General features: G+C 55.7%; 2 protein-coding genes across 2 annotated transcripts; one reads left to right on the top strand and one right to left on the bottom strand.

Annotated features, from left to right (window-relative positions):
• Window positions 1-6,193: 6,193 nt before the first annotated feature.
• On the bottom strand, window positions 6,194-8,632 carry LOC107510364 (beta-defensin 106A-like). The gene is made up of 2 exons (XM_016143792.2): window positions 8,584-8,632; window positions 6,194-6,411 (listed from the first exon to the last, which is right to left on the bottom strand). Exons 1-2 carry the CDS (start codon window positions 8,630-8,632, stop codon window positions 6,194-6,196), a joined length of 267 nt encoding a protein of 88 aa, XP_015999278.1.
• On the top strand, window positions 7,602-16,084 carry LOC107510368 (beta-defensin 105-like). Its single transcript, XM_016143797.2, has 4 exons — window positions 7,602-7,760; window positions 12,418-12,705; window positions 13,044-13,085; window positions 15,960-16,084. The coding sequence occupies exons 2-4, from the start codon at window positions 12,636-12,638 to the stop codon at window positions 16,082-16,084; spliced, it is 237 nt and encodes a 78-aa protein (XP_015999283.1). The 5' UTR covers window positions 7,602-7,760; window positions 12,418-12,635.
• Window positions 16,085-17,771: the final 1,687 nt, after the last annotated feature.

Raw genomic sequence — 17,771 nt, 5'->3', positions numbered from 1 at the left:
CTGTTCAGTTATGTCAAAGCATCGGTGACGATTTCCTCCAGCTGTGGAAATAGTGCGGCGATTGTATTTTTAAAAAGAGTCCTTTTCTCTGTTATATATTCCAAAGTATTTCCCGAGGATGTGCTACGGCATCTTGAGTATTCTTGGAAATGATCTGGGAGGGGCGGCTCATCAAGGGAGGAGACGAAATTAACCGCACGTTGGGGGTAAGTGAAGCTCCCTCGTGCTACTGTATTTGGCCAAAAGGGCACAGGGCAGCTCAACAGCTCGTAGGTGGCATTCGGGGAACCTACTAGGAGGTGCGTACTATCCGGCGGTCATTCTCGTTTATCGTAGTGGCTATCAACGTCCATTGGCTAGAGCTTTATTCCCCCACGTGTTTGGAAAAGAGTGATATTCTCATTCTATTATTCTTACTTCATTTATTAGCTGGGCCGCTGTCGCAGAGAGATGCTATTTGTCGTGAGTCATTTGGTCACCCAGAGGTGCAGTTCGGGCGGGAAAGCCACTGCCCTGTTCTTCCCAGTTTTCAGGAGAGTCTAGAAGCATCCGCCCAGCACTGCCCAGGCTGCCCTCTGCTGCCACCTGCTGGCTGCCGCCCTCGCAGACCCCCGCGTGGCTCACCCTCTCATCTCACATCATTGTCCTTTGCTTGTTTCTCCCCAGAAGTCTATGTCTGGAATTACAATGCATGGACGCCCCCTCCCCCCAAAAAAAATTGCACTTAATATTGATTTATTTTCCATTTTAATGAACAAAAGACATAAGTAACTGCTGGCAGAACTTCCGATCAGAAAAGAAACCCAAGGTTATCAGGATCCATTGATAACATTCAGGTCAGAAGAGAAGCGACGTCCACTTAGGCTCGTGGCGGAGTAGATGTGCTCTCACACCGCTGCCCTCCCTTCGCACAGCCGGAGGAGGCCGGCGTGGGCCCGGAAGGCCGAGGCCGCGTGTCTGCCACGCTCGGCCGCCCGGCCTCTGCCTCGAGTGAAGGCCCGGTAAACCCTTGTTTAATCGTCGAGTCGGTGGCTGTCCCCGGGGATGTCCCTGTCGTAAGGCGGGGCTTGGAGGCCCAGTGGCTAGTGACCAGGTGCCAGTGGGCTTCAGTATTCATGGACATCTCCGAGGTGGCATTCCGTTTTTTCAAACAGCATAAAGAAGCATTAGGGCACGTTCCGATTTTGAAGTCCCCTCTTCTGCAGTGCCTCCGGCAGCGGGCCGTCCCATAGCCGCAGATCCTGCCTGCGTCAAGGTCTCCTCTCGCTAAATGACAGAGTGAATCCTTGTGATTAGTTGTGCCCGAGGATAAGAGGCAAGGCATTGGCAGCAGGAATTTTTTTTTCGTTTTTTCGAGTGTGTGTGTGTGTGTGTGTGTGTGAGGAATGACCGAAATTGACTATTGACTATAGAGAATTTTCAAGGTTCCCCCAAAACATCCTCGAATTTCTGGGCCTGCCAGTAACCATCATTCCTCACCTGTTGGGCTGGGAAGACTGTAAGCCGGGTACCAGGCTGGTTTTTCCAAGAGAGCTTTATGTGCGTTGGCTCCATAAAACCAGCTTACTCCCTTAGCTAGATTCTATGCACATCATCTCAAACGTGACATTCCAGTCAAAGCAGTGATAATAAAACCAGTGTTGCCAATGTGTCCTATTATTAGGAGGAGATGTTCTGATCGAACTTAAGCAAATCTTTACATTGCCATAAAAATAAGAATAAATAACGGTTTCCTAATTCTGGAAGCATCAGGGTGTAAGATGATTTAAGAAAAAAGGGGAAGTTTTTTTTTTTTTTTTTAATAATCAGAAAAACAGAACTTCAAAGAACCAGCAGAGTTTTAAAACAATAACCGTAAAGATTACAATCATCCTTTAGCAGTTCACTTAGTCCCACGTGATTAAGTCTTGATCTCCTTGATCTTGGGTTAGCAGTGTGTTAAGCCGTCAGCTTCTCCGCTAGAGTTCTTAAAATCCTACCTCAGTCCAGTGAGATGGTCTCCGACTTATTCAAGCAAACACCATCCCAAAGCGTTTAGGCACGTGGCTGATTGCAAACATTTTTAGAGAAGACTCAGAGTAAAACTAAAGCTGCCTGTATAATTTTTCAGCGTGGTGAAGGGACATGGTTGCCAGCAGACTCAAACACATTCTCTCTGCATAAAAAAGGGGGCCGAAGCATGGAGGCTTGACCTTGTGCTTCTCAATGACTGTTTAAATAGTTTGTCTCATTTAGCAATGATCTCGATATACAATGAATGTCTGTTATGTTATGTAACAGCATAACTTTATGGGTTCAAGTTACCAAAATATTTTGGAAACTGCTTTTAGGCAGTTATAAAACATAATTAGTGTCAAAAAAGTCCATTTATAAAGCTGTTATTCCACTCACTCCACTTAATACGCGTGGTCTTAACAATTAGGCTTAGGTTGTTCATTACCACTCCCGGCCCCACGAACGTTCAAAGGATGATAAAGAAGTATTATGAACAATCTGATGACTACAAACTTGATGACTTCGATGAAATAAACCAATTTCTTGAACAATGCAAACTACCAAAACTCGCACCAGGAGAAATAAAGATTCTGAATAGGCTTACATTGTAGAAATTGAATCACTAATGAATAACCTTCTCAAAGAGAAAGCGCCAGACTCAGATGGGTTGCCTGGCGAATTCTAACTCAGATTGAAGAAGAAATGATGCCAATTCTGCCCGATCTCTTCCAGAAAACGGGAGCAGAGGGACGACTGCCTGGGCCGTCCTATGAGGCTGAGCATCACCGTCGAAGACAAGGCGCGCCACGCAGACTCCGCGCCAACGCGGACGGGAAAACGAGAGGCCTAACGCTCCCTGTCGGAAACACGGGAAGAAACCTTTCTCTCCGTTTCCCTTGGAGCATCCACTTTAGGAGACGGATCACGAGTTGTTCTCCTCTCTCTAAACGTGTAGAAGTTCTTTTGAAGGCTGGCTAGGACTTGTGCCAGCTCCGAGACCGGGGAATGCCTTGCTCAAGGCCGGGCAGCCGTCCCTCTGAGCGCCCGTCACCCGGCGTCCGTGACAGCGGAGAGGCGCAACCTCCGCGGCGGCCTCGCTCCGGCTCGCAAAACTGCCTCCGGTCGGACAGACACGAGAGGTCTGTTCTCCTTCTGAGTAAGGCCCATCAGCTAACGCGGAGGGCGCCGCCAATTTCAGATAGAGTCAGGCTGGCTGTGCGTGACAGACAGTGCCGCTCAGTCCTGTTTTTTCGAGGACAGCTGCTGTTGATCGTGTACGTAACAGGCTGCCTCCGCTCTGGTCACTCCGAGGCCGCGGTTCCTCTGTGCCTTGGCCGTTGCTTCCTGGGTCTTCTGGGCCGGGCGTCACGTTCTGCTTTAACGTTTATTCCATAATGCGAGTGTTTGCGTTCTCTACTGCCTTTGTGGAGATGGCGTGCGGGTTGGGAGAAGATTGTGTTTTTAATTATATTCCCCCAACGAGACCCACATTTCTCGTGAACGCAGATGTAAACATCCTCAACACGGTATTAGCAAATCCACTCTAACAACCTATAAAGGGAATTACACACCACGTGCGAGATTGTGAGCTACGTGTGTCTGTCTGTATGTCCATCTGTCTGTCTATCTAATCTATCATCTATCCATCTATCCAGTCCTGCATTCTACCTCAGAGGGGAAAATCAGGCAGGAATGGATGACTGCATTTTTAGCAGAATTCTGGTGTGCTTGAATTTTAACAAAGGCTTCTCCCCAGCCCCCATCCCCCACCTCTTGTAGCCATGGGGCTCCTCCCCGGCCCCCGGCAGCAGCGGTATCAGAGGGGGCCTAGTCAAGGGTCAAGACTTTCACCCGCACCCAGAGGCAGTGGCTCCCTCCCGCGGGGTCGGCGGAGGCCACTTGGGCGGAAGTGATGGGCACGGCCGCCCCGCGGGCCAGAGCTGTCATCATCTCAGAGGCCCGTCAGGAAGCCGGGACGTCGCTCTTTCTCCTCGCTCCCACATGTCCTCTTTGGAAGGAGCACACTCTGCACGGGCCACACCTAAGGGGTGCGGCACTGTGCTCGGCTCTTCGAGGCGAGAGTATCTGCGTAAATAATGTGCAATTATTCTGCATGGGAGAACTGTCTCTTCTCCCTTCGTATATGCATGCAGGCATGTATGTGTGTATGTGTGCATGTATGTGTTCATGTGTGCATGCACACATGCCTGTAGGTGTTCATGCATGTATGTGTTCATATGTGCACGCACATATGTCTGTAGGTGTTCGCGCATGTATGTGCGAGCATGTGCACGCACACATGTGTGTAGATGTGCATGCATGGAGGCGTGCATGTGCACATGCATGCACGTGTGGGTGCACATATGTATATGTGTGCGTGTGCGCATGCACGTGTGCATGCATGCATATGCATGTGTGCATGGGTGTGCATGCATGCATGTGTGTATGCAAATGTGCTGCATGTATGTGCATGTGTGTGCATGTACTCATGTGCTCTCTTGTTTCTATCAACATGGAATCACGGCCCGGCTATTGCCTTTATACTTCGGGCTATAACCCAGCGCTGCTTTATGTTTTTGGCCACATTAATCCCGCTTTGGTCGCGGGGAGCTCCTTCGGTTGGCTTTTCTGTTCCCTTGACACATCCCTGTCATTTTTTGTTTGCTTGTTTGTTTTGAGTACGTTTGTATGTTCTGGCATGACAAGTTTCTCTGGAGTTATCTGGTCTATTTACAGCTCCAGCCCTAGAATTAGCCATTTCTCCAAGGATCCTTGCCTCCTTCTTTTAGAGAATGACGTGAAAAACATCATTAGCTTGTAGAGGAGTGCAAATTAAAGCCACGGTGAGCTGTCAAGCCGCACTTACCAGGCTGACCAAAAAAAAAAAAAAAAAAAATGACAACAATTTTAGTCACTACCAGCTGAAATGTGGGTAAGCTCGCTCACTCTTACACTGCTGCACTGCTGGTGACAATGTGAATGGGAAAGCCAGTCTGGCTTTCTCTCATAAAAACTAGACTTTCGGCTAACGTAGGACGCAGCAGGTGCACGCCAGGACATTCATCTGAGAGTAATGAAAACTTATGTTCGCTCAGAAACCTACAAACCTAAGTCTCTACAACAGCATCTGTAAGAGCATCCAATCGGAAACGATGCAGGTGTCCTTCCGTGGCGGACGGCTCCACACCCTGTGGCCCGTCCGTATCGCGAGACTACTCAGCAATAAAAAGGCAAGACTCACTGATAACGTGCAACAGCCTTAAAACATCTCCAATTACGCCGAGTAAAAAGCCGACCCCAAACATTGCACGCTGTGCGATTCCATTTAGATGACCCTGGTGGAGGCGGGAGGGGGGAGGGGTCTCTGCAGTGACCAGGGGGGTCTCTGTGGCTATTGGGGAAAATGGCTAAAAGGTACAGAAGATGTCTCTACATTACTTTTATAACCATGTGTGACTCTACAATTATCCTGAAACAGAAACATGTTATAAAAAGGGTCATTGATTCCAACAGGAGTAAGTACCTTGACCTTGAGGAATTAAAAGGGAGGTCAGGAGAGATTTCTGACCCAGCAGGGAGCCAAGGCTGGATCCTAAGCTTAGGGAATCCTTACTTGAACTAGGTAATGTGAGAGCTTAGAGTGACCAGGTAATTTGGTAGTTGGCCATTCCTAGGACAATAGTAGAGAGTTAGTTAGTCTTGGTCCAGGATTCAGGTCACTGGAGCCAGACATTTATGACCGCTCTGCCCACTGGCAAATTTCAATACAGTCTTATGGATACAAATGCATAGGAAGCATTTAACTGTCTCCAGTTAAAGGCACGGAGTTGCGATCATTCAGACGGGTGTGCGGCATGAGGGTTTTGGTAAGTATGTTATCTCTCTGTCCATTCGTTATTAACATAACCATCCATCTTAATATACATTCATTCCCCTCTCTTTCCCTCTATCTAGTACCACCTATTTCAACAGGTTAGTTGGGGCTCACTGCCTGAGGACAAGCTAGTCATTTGTTGATTTATAGTCTCTCGGCGTCCCCTTTTAAAAGAAATATCAGACGACTTTGGGACAATTCCCTTGCTGAAAAAAAATACTAGTTATAACACAGGAAAATAATCCAGGAGGGAGGGCCCATCCAGGTTAGCTACTCTTTCTAAGCGAAGCACTTGACAAACTGATAAAAGTCGGTCATTTGCTTTTATTGATGAGTCTTAGGAAAGAGGCCAGAGTGAGGAGGCGGGGGAACCCAGTCTTCAGGGCCAGTCGCGTTCACTTCTCTGTCCATGCACGGCTGGATAATCCGGCAGCATCGCAGAAACTTCAGGCAGAGAGCAACCAGTTCTTCGTTTTTCTGACAATAATTCATGCATTTCCCTTTAAGTCTGGAGCATTTGTCCTTTAAAAATGCACTCACGGCTACAACAGGGAAGGAGCCGTCTGGGTTAATTTTTGTCTCAGATACGTCTGTCTGGCCATCAGGCTCAGTAGAGGAGCGAGTTAGCGAGGGTTCTAATGAGCGGGCACAGTGCCCACTCCTGCCCGTAGGTGACTGGCAGGGACGATGGCTTCTACCTGAGTCACCAGACCATGAGGGGCAGGTTGGATTTGCCCCAGGGTGTGTGTGCACGCGTGTGTGTGTGTGTGTGTGTGTGTGTCGGGGTGGGGGGAGCTTTGAGAAACCGAAGCTACTGTTCTTTTATCAGAATCTGTTGGGGCCGTTGCCAACTTGTTCCTATAAACACTTTCATATTCAGTAACTCTCTTGACGCATTCTCAAAGGCAGGCGCAGCAAAGCCTCGCATTGGGGACATGGCCCAAGACTGGGGTAGAAAGGAATAAATGTATACAGAGAAAAAAATTTAATGGTGAGAAGCAAAGAGCCTGCTTCAAAAGACCCGATTTGCTTTGACCGCCACATTCCGTCAGCTGCGGTCAAGGGCGGGAGGCGGAGGCTCTTAGGCTGGCCTTTTCCTCTCCCCTCGGGCGGGTCTGTGGTTCTGCGCTGGCCTGAGGACCCTATCGACAGCGACCATAAGAGCAGCCAGCTTGAGGCCAAGGACAGACGACCCATCGGAGTGGACATGTTAGAATGGCCTAATTTGGGTGTAAGTAATCAAGGAGTCAGTCGCATGTCCACCGATCGCAATTGAGGTCCCCGTACGAGCTGCCGCACTGGCACGCGGGTGACACTAGGACCGGGTGGCTCGGTGCCAGCGAGCACACGCGTCGCTTCTCCCATCGGCACGTAAGTTCACAAAGGACGAATGGCCCCGCGGTTCCACGCTCGGTCAGCGCCCGCTCTGCCCTCCCGACGCTGGGGCTCTCTCTCTGACCACGCGCCCGCGCCTCTGGCAACAAAGGGCGCCTGTGCCCAGGAGGCTTCCGGGGGCCAGTGCAGGTGCCCGCGTCAGTGCGTGAGCCCCACGCGCATGCGGCCCCTTGAGGAGTAAGTTATCCCTGACCGATAACTGTGTCGACTAATTACACAGTGAGTGTGAGTGGCCTGAGAAAGACACCTTGGTCAGTCCCCAGTGCGCGCTCGGAGGCCGGGGGCATGCACGGCTCACCGTGCGTCCCGAGCCCCGCCTCCCCGACACAGAGTCCGCTCACACGGGCTTGTTGCAAACGGACCGGAGGTGGCCGCAGCCACGCCGGAGGTGCGGAAATGCTGACCGCCGCACAGTGGCTGTCACTGGGACCTGGCCCAGATTTAGACTCGTCGTGGATTCTGGAAAGCCCTTTCTTCTGCTCTCTAGGACCTGGGGGTGAGTCTTGTCTTGGCTTTTAATTTTGGGGAGGATCCACCCGGAGCCTTGGAGGGGCGGGGGCTCTGCCCGGGCGGGAGGCGTGCTCGCCCTGCGGCCGGACGGCGTTGGGCTCGCATCCTGGCATCCCGGCTGCTCGTGCGTATGACCCTGAGCATCCGCGGAGCCCGGCCAGGCCTCCACTTCCGCGTCTGCAAACAGGGCCTATAAAACGGGCCTCCCCACCCAAAGGAGTCGCCCCAAATATCACCCATTTGGAGAGAGGCCGGGCGCTGGGGTCGGACACCCGGACGCATCTCCTGGTGAGGTTTCCGTCTCAGCCTCCGGCTTTGCAGCATGTGACCAGGAAGTGGCGGCTCACGCTTCGCTGTCCCGCCCAACGCCGCGGCCGGCCGGGGTGCGGCGTCTCTCGGCCCGGTTCCTCTCTTCCCTTCCCCCTCTCTTCCTCACCTGCCTTAATCTCTATCACGGCTATTTTGTAAACGATCCGCAGATGGCTACCTCACTTTTAATTTCTCTCTTCATTTTTTTTTTTCCTTTTCGTTGATGAGCATGAGACTAAGGATCAAAAAGCACTTTTCCCGGCATTACCCGGATTTCTCTACACCTGTGGCACGCCATCCTAGATAACTGTGGAAAATGCAAAGGGTTTACAAAGGAGGCACTAGCGGGAAGTAGCCCCCTCTAGCGAGTGGCCCCCTGTGGGGCCACCGAGCCCGGAGGCCCTTGGGTTCTACAGGTGATGATGCCCAGGCCCTCCCTGAGGCGCACCCTCTCTGGGCTGCCGCCACTGGTACCCTGCCTGGAAAGGTGCTCATTTTACCTGGGGCCAGAAAGAGGAGAACAGCAAAGAGAAAGAGGACCGTCCTCATGGTTCGCAGGGTCTCGCGCGATCAGCCCAGCATCCGTGAGGGAGAGCCGCGCGCACCCACATTTATGCGTCTGTCCGGGCCACGTCCCATCGTGGCCAGCGGGGCGTGCTGGGTGGCGCCCACGTACCTCCGTGGGTGTCAGCCGGCACCTCGGCGTCCTTTTGATTCTGGAAAGCTCCGAAGAACGAAAACGGGGACTTAGGGGGTGGTGGAGTAGGTTGGGCCCCGACGACAAAGCGTAGACGTGTGAGTCGGCGAGGAGAAAAGGTTCGGAACCCGGCTGTCTGACGTCTGCGTTCCGCGACGGCTTCGGTGCGGTCCCGTGAAAAACAAGACTGAGAGTATGACCTCGGGGCGCCCCCGCGGGGAGGCAGCCAGAGGCGGCCGGCCAGGCGGGGCCCGAAGCCCGGCTCCCGTGTCCGTGGGTCGCACACGCGTGGCAGACGGCTTGGCTGAGCCCATGTGTCGCTATTAAAACACGCGGCTCTCGCCGTATGCTGCTCACTTTACATGTACACCTGCCCGGCTAGGTGTGAGCTTCCCGGGTATCCGATTGAGATTTCGCGCACGCGCGCGCGCGTGTGTGTGTGTGTGCGCGCGCACGCGTTCAGGATTTTCATTGTTCGATATGTGTATAATCCTTAGAAATCTTACATAAGGTCCGGTACTGCAGTTCTCGCCATTACTAATTATTAGCATAGACGTTACATCAGGGGGCGGGGCGGGAGAGATTAGGTGAGAACTCGGTACGACCTCTGCAACTTTTCAGTCAATCTAATATTGTTCCAAACTGCAGATTTTATTTAAAAACTCTGCTGGGAGGTGTCCCGTCTATCCTTGGTCTCGGTCGCTATGATATTTTTGTTAGTATTTTTTGGTGCATGTTGACTATAAATTATGAATAATCCGGTTAAGGACGATAGATCAAAAATACAAATTTTCCCTATTTCCTCCCCAACCTCACTCAAAAAGATTTAAATGTACAAGATGAGGCAAACTTCTAGATAAGTCGCACCTGGCTTTAGGTGCCTTATTTATGATCTCATTTTCCTCTGCTTCGACAAAGTGGGTCTTTGTCGGCGGCAGGTGCAAACGTAGGAGAGTCGTAGCTGAGCCATCGGGAACAGACGTGTGTTGACGGATTCCAGGTCACGCTGGGGTTTTGTGGCTTCTCGTCCACACCTGGGGTGCGCAGCGTCTCGGTCTGGTCCGGCTGCTGTACCGACGTGTCAGAGACTGGGCGGCTTGTAAACAACAAACACTTATTTCCGCAGCTTTGGAGGCTGGGCGTGCGAGATCGAGGGGCAGCACGTAGGGGTCCTGGCGAGGACCCCCTTTCAGGCTGCATCTGGTGACATCTCCCTGTGTCCTCACACGGCAGGAGGGGGCAGCGATGGCTCTGGGTCTCTTTTATCACTAACTCCAGCCACGACCCGGTCACTCCCCCGGAGGCCCCACCTCCTCAGCCCCTCGCCTCGAGAGTTAGGACTGCGAGATGAGATTTGGGGCGTTGGGGAGGCTCAGACCGCAGCGCGCAGAGCTTCGTCCGAGCGGCGTCCTAAGCCTCTTCCCGCTCGCTCACACCCCACGAGGAGAGGGCAGGTGCGTCTCACTGGGCGGCTTCTCCCGGCAGGAGTGTGGCGAGTGCCTGGGTTTGGGGCTGATCAGGGAGGGAGGAGGCAGGAACACAGCACCAGCATGACCGGGTGTCGTCTGCACCCGGTCACGTGAACGAGGACGTCCCTCCTAGGAGGACACACCTTCTGGACACAGTGGCCTGAGGCCACTGTCCGGAAACTCCCAGGGAGGGCCATCGGAGGGGATCATGCGCTTAGGTGATGCCACTCAGCAGCCGGCAGGAGCTGGGTGACAGTTCAGAGGGCGGCGGCAACTTGGGGTCCTTCGCGGCGCCGCGGCTCGCTCTATCTGTGGTTAGCAGAGAGTGGGCGCCACGTCGCGGGGGTGCGACTGGGCGTGGGGCCGGGGGCTCCGAGCTCCAGCAGCAGTCGCCGGGGGGCCCGATGCCGCGTGGCCCAGCGACGGGGGGAGGAGGAGGCCTCGCGACTCCCGTGGGGCACGTGGGCGACCGGCCTCCCCGTCGCGGCAGTTTCCGGGGTCGTCTTGTTTCGCTGAGGCGGGAAGCTCACCCCAAGTGAGGGACAGCCACTTAATTTGCTGGGCCCGATGCAGAAGGAAGACGCACAGACCCACACTCAAGACGCAGGAAAAAGGTGCCATTAAAGCCCCGGAATGCGAAGCTCTTTCCTTCCTCCCGGTTCTCGCCGTCTGGCATCGCGTTTTTTCCTTGCTGTTTGAGGCTGGACTCCCCCGGCACCAGGGCACTCACCGGACAGCCGTGGACCTTCACAGGTCCCCTTGCTTTGCTACTCTGACCACAGGCTCGTGCCACGGCCTACCGGATTGTCCCCTCCTGCCTGCCACCCTGGACTTGCCCCAGACGGACAAGGCGGTCACGTCTCCCTCCCAGGGGCCCACGGCCCCATCATGGTGACTGGGTGGCTCCCAAGGCCATCCCAGCCTCCGGGCGGGACGCAGTAGGACCTGAACCGGGCTGAGGTGCGGCCAGCCCCAGGAGGGTGATCAGGGCAGGGCTGGCCCTGAGGCCCAGGGCTCAGGCGTGGGTGGAGGTGGAGGGGTTGCAGGGGGCAGGGGGCGGGGGTGAGGAGGGGTAGGGAGGCAGCCGGGCGAGCTCCACTCGGAGCCTGAACCCCGCGAGGGAAGGGGGGTGGGGACACGTGGGAGCCGAGCACCAAGCCGTGGGGGGCGCCTCACCCCACCAGACTGCACTACAGAGCACGTGGCCAGGGAAACTGTTGGGAATTTCAATGCAGCAACAGAGCATTCGGCCCCAAGGCGGGGCGGGCCAGGGCTGTGTGACCACACTGTCGCTAGGCCCCTAAGCCGGAGGGTCCTGGTCGTTAAAAATGCCCAAACTCTGGAAGGCACTGGGCTCAACGCCGCGCTTGGTAACTGGGGACCCTAGAGCGGAATGGTCTGCGAGGTGGACGGTGTGTCCTCGGCTGGGAAGGGCTCGCTGTGAGCTCACGGGGAGGCCGGGCCCGAGCTGGGCGGACGGGCGTGAGCACAGTCCCAGTGGCCAGGCCCTCGGACGAGCGCTTCGCACACGCCGTCTGGGCGAATCCGCTGTCGCGGGCAGTGCCTAACGACGGACCGATCCCATCCTCACCTGGAGGACAAGGGTTGCCATGCTCACGCAGGTGAGCAAGCCGCTCACGGCCGTTCGCTTGATAAACCGATCCGTCCAGTCACAGTCCGCGTTTGTAAACCATCCGACTTTTCGTCCCCCAAATGGAGCCCAGAGCATCGCAGAAGCTGAGGCAGCAGGGCGGGGCCTGCTCGGGGGCGTGGGGCAGTGACGTGGACATTACTTTCGACGTCCGTCTTCCTAACGAATTAAAAGGGCGTGGTGGTCCCGACCGTGCCCCCCGGGGCGACGCTGTGGCGGGTCGGGACGCGGAGCTGACGCGGCCGAGCCACCGCTGACCCCCCTCCGTCCCGCAGGCAGGAGCCGCCCTCCCGCCAGGCCCCCCCCTGAGCGCGCGCATGTTCGACACACGCTGCGCTCGCCCTGCAGAGCGACCTCGAGGGGCTGGCAGGGTCACTGTCGCTGGTGCCCGTGTGACCGGCGAGGACCCCGGAGCCAGGAGCGGTGGGCGGAGGAGCGTACGCCCGCCTCCTGGGTGGTGTGTCACCGCCGCGCGCGGCCCCCGGCCTTCTGACCCCCGGCCTGGTGTTCCTTCCAGACCCCCTGTCGGACCCCCAAACTCCGAGGCTTCGTGGGGGGCCAAGGGCTGCAGCCCATCGCATTCGTCCTTGATCCGGAGAAACGGAGCGTGTAAATGTGCTTTCCGCGTTGATTCACCTCACCGACCAAGAGCACATCACGTTACTTTCAAATATAAGGGAGCCTCCGTCCTCTCAAAGACGCCCCGAAGCTCCGTCCTGGAGCCCTTCCTCAGAGATGGCCCCAGGCGGGAAGAAGTTGTGTTTCGTCTTTATTTTTTTCTTCATTTTGGCTCAATTTCCATCAGGTAAGAGAGAATGGGGCAGGGGGGAGAGATTTTGATGGGGCAGAGCATAACATTGGAGGATTTTTCATGCGGCACCCTAAAATCGAGAGGACTGGTCGGCTCCCCACTGTGCTTCTTATGGGAATTTCTTAAATCCGTGGTGGTATTTTCTAAAAGCAAACACTGTTCTTCTTCAAACAAACAAACAAATAAAACTCTTCCGGGATGGTTAGGCTTCAGAAATAAAATAAAGCCGCACCCCCTGCGATGGCCGTCCCTGACAGATGGGTGGGCGTATCGTTGTACACAGTGCCATTTCCTGCATTGGTTTTAATTTCCAAACTTTGTTTTGAATGTAGGGTGCCAGGCGGGACTAGAGCACTCCGAGCCCTTCCCAGGAGGTAAGTTAGACCCCTCGCGTTGGGTGTTGCTCTTAGGAGCTCAGCCTGTCCCTCTCGCGCGTCTGGAGACGAGGAGGCGGTGCAGATGGCCGCGGACGCAGACCTGCCTGAAGTCCCACTAAACGCCCGTCTTCTCTTCCTCCTGTTCCCAGCACCATGCGCAGATTTTCCGCTTCCCGGAGCAACCTCTCTGTTCCTGGACTGGAATTTCGGGCATAGGGACTTGGGTTTGGCGGCTCTTCTCCTTAGCTCACGGTTCTCACTAAGCCAAGGTCACAGGGTCAAGCTCACCCCAGCCAAACAGCACTGTTCCGAGAACAGGCGTATTCCTCTCTTGCAGGCTCTGCTGCTAAATCCAGTAAAGTGGGTTAGGGATGTGGCCCGTCGCGCCAGGGAGGATCAGATAAAGGAGTGAGGATGTCTCTGAACACACATTCCCGCTGCAGAAGAGCTAGCTGTTCGTAAGGAATGGCTCCCTTCCCTTTTTTCTGTGGAGTCATCAGCCTCTTGGAAACAGACCAGAAAGAAATACTCTTGGGTAACTGCGAACAAACTTTAAGCGTTTAGAGGGAATTTCAGAACGAGAATGATCTAGGTTGCTGCTAGTCATCGCGTGCTTACTCCGCGCCGGGTGGCCTGCCAACAACATTGTGTGGATTGTGTCGTTTAATCCTCGGACTATCCCTAGGAGGTAGGTACTAGCATCGCCACCACTTCACAGAAAACGAGGAAGAGTCATAGAAGGGGTATTAAATAATTTTGCTGGGGGGAGGGAGGGTCACAAATAGTAAGCAGCAAGCTAGGCTTCCAGCTCAGGACGCCAGAGTCGCACGTTTTAATTCTGCGATCCTCAGCCAGAGGGCCCAGTGGCCGGCAAAGGCCTCACGCTGAGCGAGCCGCTCAGCACGGACGGTCCGACCGCAGACGGCCTGGGACGTGCGGACGCCGTGGGCAGTGATCGCGACGCCCGCCCCAGGGGCGCGGGTGCGCGTACGCCTTGCGGAAGAGCCGGCGCGTCTGGAGAGGGTTGTCGGGGTGGGGGGTGGGGGAATGGGTGCCCTCGTTCTGCCGCAAAGAGGCAGCTAGACGTAGCCCCTCGCGTCCCGAAGACGAGGTCTCGCGTCATTCCGTGTCTCAGCCGGCTCTCAGGCTGGAATGCTGGTCCCTTCATGCCTCGGTCACGAGAGGCTCAGGATGTAGGACAGGCCGAGGCGCCAAGGCGCAGCGGACGCAAATCCGGACGAAGAGAGGCGGAGCGTCCAGAAGCTGGGAGGAGGGGGCGGATGCTAGCACAGGAGACCCCGGGGCAGGAAGGAGACGGGACTCAGGAGTAGAAAATAATGAAATTAGGAGCTGGGGGGGAACGCGGAGTTGAGCGTGGGGTTTAGCAGGTGAGCGGAGGGGCCTTGGAGCCACGAAACTGTGCTGTAGGGGTCAAACCGACGGGGTGGAGAAGGAGGACGTGGCTTCTTGGTTCATGGACGTAGTGAGGAAGCCTTCGATGTCGTCCGCTGCTGGCGGGAAGGTGTCCTCAGCCGAGCTCCGGTTTCGTCTTCCTCCACTTCCGGTCAAAGTAGGTTAGAGTAACAGTCACCATCAGAGTTCTTATCATCAGGCTCAGCACCAGGGGGAAGAGGAAGGTGACGTAAGCCTGGGCTGGTGGCAGCAAAGGCCGGGGGAGTGGATTTGACTCTCACGGTGGACTTCACGGAAGCAAACGGACAAACGAGGCAGTCCCCGACGGCCACAGCAAGTCCCAGCACGATGCGAGCCACACCCGGCGTGACCATCACGCGCTGTTCTTGGGTTGGTATTCAGAAGCTATGTGGGCCGCCTCGGGAGACCCAGCGCCAGGGCAATCAGACGTAAGCCCAGGAATGACCTGGCTCCAGCGGGGCACGTCACTGAGCACCATCTGGGCGTGAGGAACAGGTGGCGAGGCAGGGGACACGGAGAACGTGAAGACCGATGTCACCCCGGAGGACGGAACGACGAGCCCTGGGAGCATGGGCAGCGTCTGCAGCAGGACGTGATCCTGGAGGGTTCCGGGTTGTCCTGAAGCCCTGTCTGGAGAAGGGTGGTTAACAGGAAAGAGAGGAAGGGGTTACGGTGTAAATGCTGTCCCTGGAGAAGCGGACCAGGGAATAACGGTTTCTTGGATGGCCAAGGTGCTGCCCGCCTGGCCCACAAACCTGGTCCACGGAAGTTATCCTGAAAAATTCTCTGTGGTCGTGTAAAAACGCTTCCGCTTAAAGTAACAACAAAAGTAGCTCATTGAGTAAATTGCGTTTGGCATAATAGTCTCACATCAATTATTCCAGTTTGCCACTAAAAAAACGAAAAACGTAGACCACTGTGTGTCGCACGTCCACGTGAGGGCTGAGAAAGCCGGCGTTAGCAGTTTCTCGCTGACACGTGGCCACCACCAGACCCAGACAGGAGCCGAACCCAAGTCTTCTAACGCCTCCCGCAAGGGTCTTCCCAAGTCACGAGCTGCCCCTCCCCTGACCGTCTGGCGGCCGCACGGGCGGACTCGGGCGTGCGCCCCGTCTGGCGGCCGCACGGGCAGTCTCAGGTGTGTGTCGTCACAGTTCTGCAAGACACACGACACCTGTGGTCCCTTTCTCACCCAGGCAAGTTCATAAACACGAGGAGACGCCTCCCTCTGGCTTTTTAAAAAAATGCCATTTTCCACCCCATTTTGGAAAGAAGCTGGGCTGTTGGAAAAAATCTGGACTGGTTCTCGAAACTAATCTTTAGAATCAGAAACACACACCCTCCCCTTTCCGTGGCCTCTGACCTCGCCCCCACTCCCGGAGGGTCCTGGGGGAGGCGCGTCAGCAGCTCTTCTCGCCCACCCCCCACCCCACGCAGGTGAGTTCGCTACCTGCGACACCTGCAGGCTGGGCCGGGGCAGGTGCAGGCGCACCTGCTGGGAGACGGAGACCATGGCCGGGAGCTGCAAGCCCAACTTCGTGTGCTGCCGGCGGAGGATCTGAGCGCGCGGCCCGGCCCTCCCCCGGGCGCTGGAGCGGAACCCCGCGTTCCAAGGGGGTCGAGAAACGCCACGCGGCCCGGCCGAGCCCCGCGGTGAGTTTCAGGAGCCTCCTCATTCCCTCTCCTCTTTTGTTTCTTCGCGTATTTAAGATAATCTCTGAAAAAGCCAGGCAGGCGCGCGTCCCTAATAGCTCGAAGAAATGAGTGGATCCTCGAGGTCAGTCAGACACCATCGCTGTGGGTTTGCCGAGTGCCGAATAGTCGGTTCGATTTGTCCCTGCACTTTCCTCGCCTGACTCAAGATCCTCATGCGAGGTGTATTTGATGATCCCCATTTATCTTTGAAGAAATCGGGACCTCGAGAGCTTGTTCTTCCCTCGAGGTCGTTGCTGGGAACCAATAAAGGGTGCGCACGCCACTGTCGCGTTGTGTGTCCATCTCTGCGTCCCGACCCTCACGAAATAGGTGCACGGAAACGGCCTCCACGTCGGCGTCCGCGGAGTTATGACTGCGGAATACAGTAAGCTCCTTTCAGCCGCACCACGTCTCGCTCGGCCGCTGCGGCGGCGTCCCTGGGTTCTAGGACTCGCGGGGTGGTTCGAGAGCAGCTCGCATCTCCTCAGCCAGTGCCGCGCACCGCCTTCCTCTCTCCTCTTGCCCGCGAGTGAACGTGGTGGGGGATAATTTAACATATTCAGCGTAGGATGGACGTGAGCGGTTATGCTTAGGACATAAAAAAGTGGGGCTTCACATAGCAAAGGTCAAAATCACCGGTCCTGTGAGCAGCACTCGGCCACCCGTCGTGACGTGTGACAGTGAGTCCTCGAGGCTCCGCGTTTGCGCGGCCCCTCGGCTCCCTTGTCCCTTTGCGCCGAGCTCCGTCTCCTGCCCCTTCCCCGCTCTGTGCTGCGTAATCGACGCTCTCCTCTGCCAGCGCCGCCCTCCGAGCTCCTGGGCTCCGGCTGGTTTCCGGGGAGGAGGAGGTCAGGAGGGCCGGGAGGCGGGTTTTTCACTCACTCTCCGCCCAGCAGTGGCTCCCTCCCCCCGCCCATAGCAAAGCCCCTGCTTCTCCGTCCCCACTTCCCACGTGGCGGTCCCACAGCCTGTCCCTCCGCCCGCAGGACAGAGGGGGGCCGCCGCGGCTGAGGTGAGGGCTGCCTCGTCGCCTCCACTTCGCACGCTCATCGCTTTGAACGCGGTCTCACCGGGTGTTCGTGTAAAGTTCTCTCTGTTGGACTGCCTGGCGTGGGGACAGTTCTCATGCCTGAAGCCTGGCCGATGCAGCCTTTAGGGGGTCTGACGGTCAGAGTTATTTACATTCGCCCGATCACTCTCCAAAGGACATATGAGACGTGGCCCTTTTGAATTCTAGAGTGTTTCCGTCATTTTCACAGGAATTAGACCAGGGCGGTGGGAAGGGAGAGCTGAGAAATCGGACGCTGACGGAAGCTCCTCCTCCCAGATTGTTATGGCGAGGGTCAAGTCCACGGCTTACGGAGGATCCGGAACCCAGGAGGATCCCTACTCATTTCCAATTCCACCCTGCTTGAGTGCAAAAGCTGAAACGAATGTCTCTTGTACGGAAGGCTTCGTGCGCCTGTCCGGGTCGCGGGGTGGTGTGTGCCCGCCGGTGGCTGTGCCCTGCTAATATCATCTTGCGAATCGCCTTGCACAGCATCCGGAGCCAGT

Source organism: Rousettus aegyptiacus, unplaced genomic scaffold (assembly GCF_014176215.1).
Source record: "Rousettus aegyptiacus isolate mRouAeg1 unplaced genomic scaffold, mRouAeg1.p scaffold_m13_p_11, whole genome shotgun sequence".
NCBI lineage: Eukaryota > Metazoa > Chordata > Mammalia > Chiroptera > Pteropodidae > Rousettus > Rousettus aegyptiacus.
This window is presented reverse-complemented; position numbering and strand designations above follow the sequence as displayed.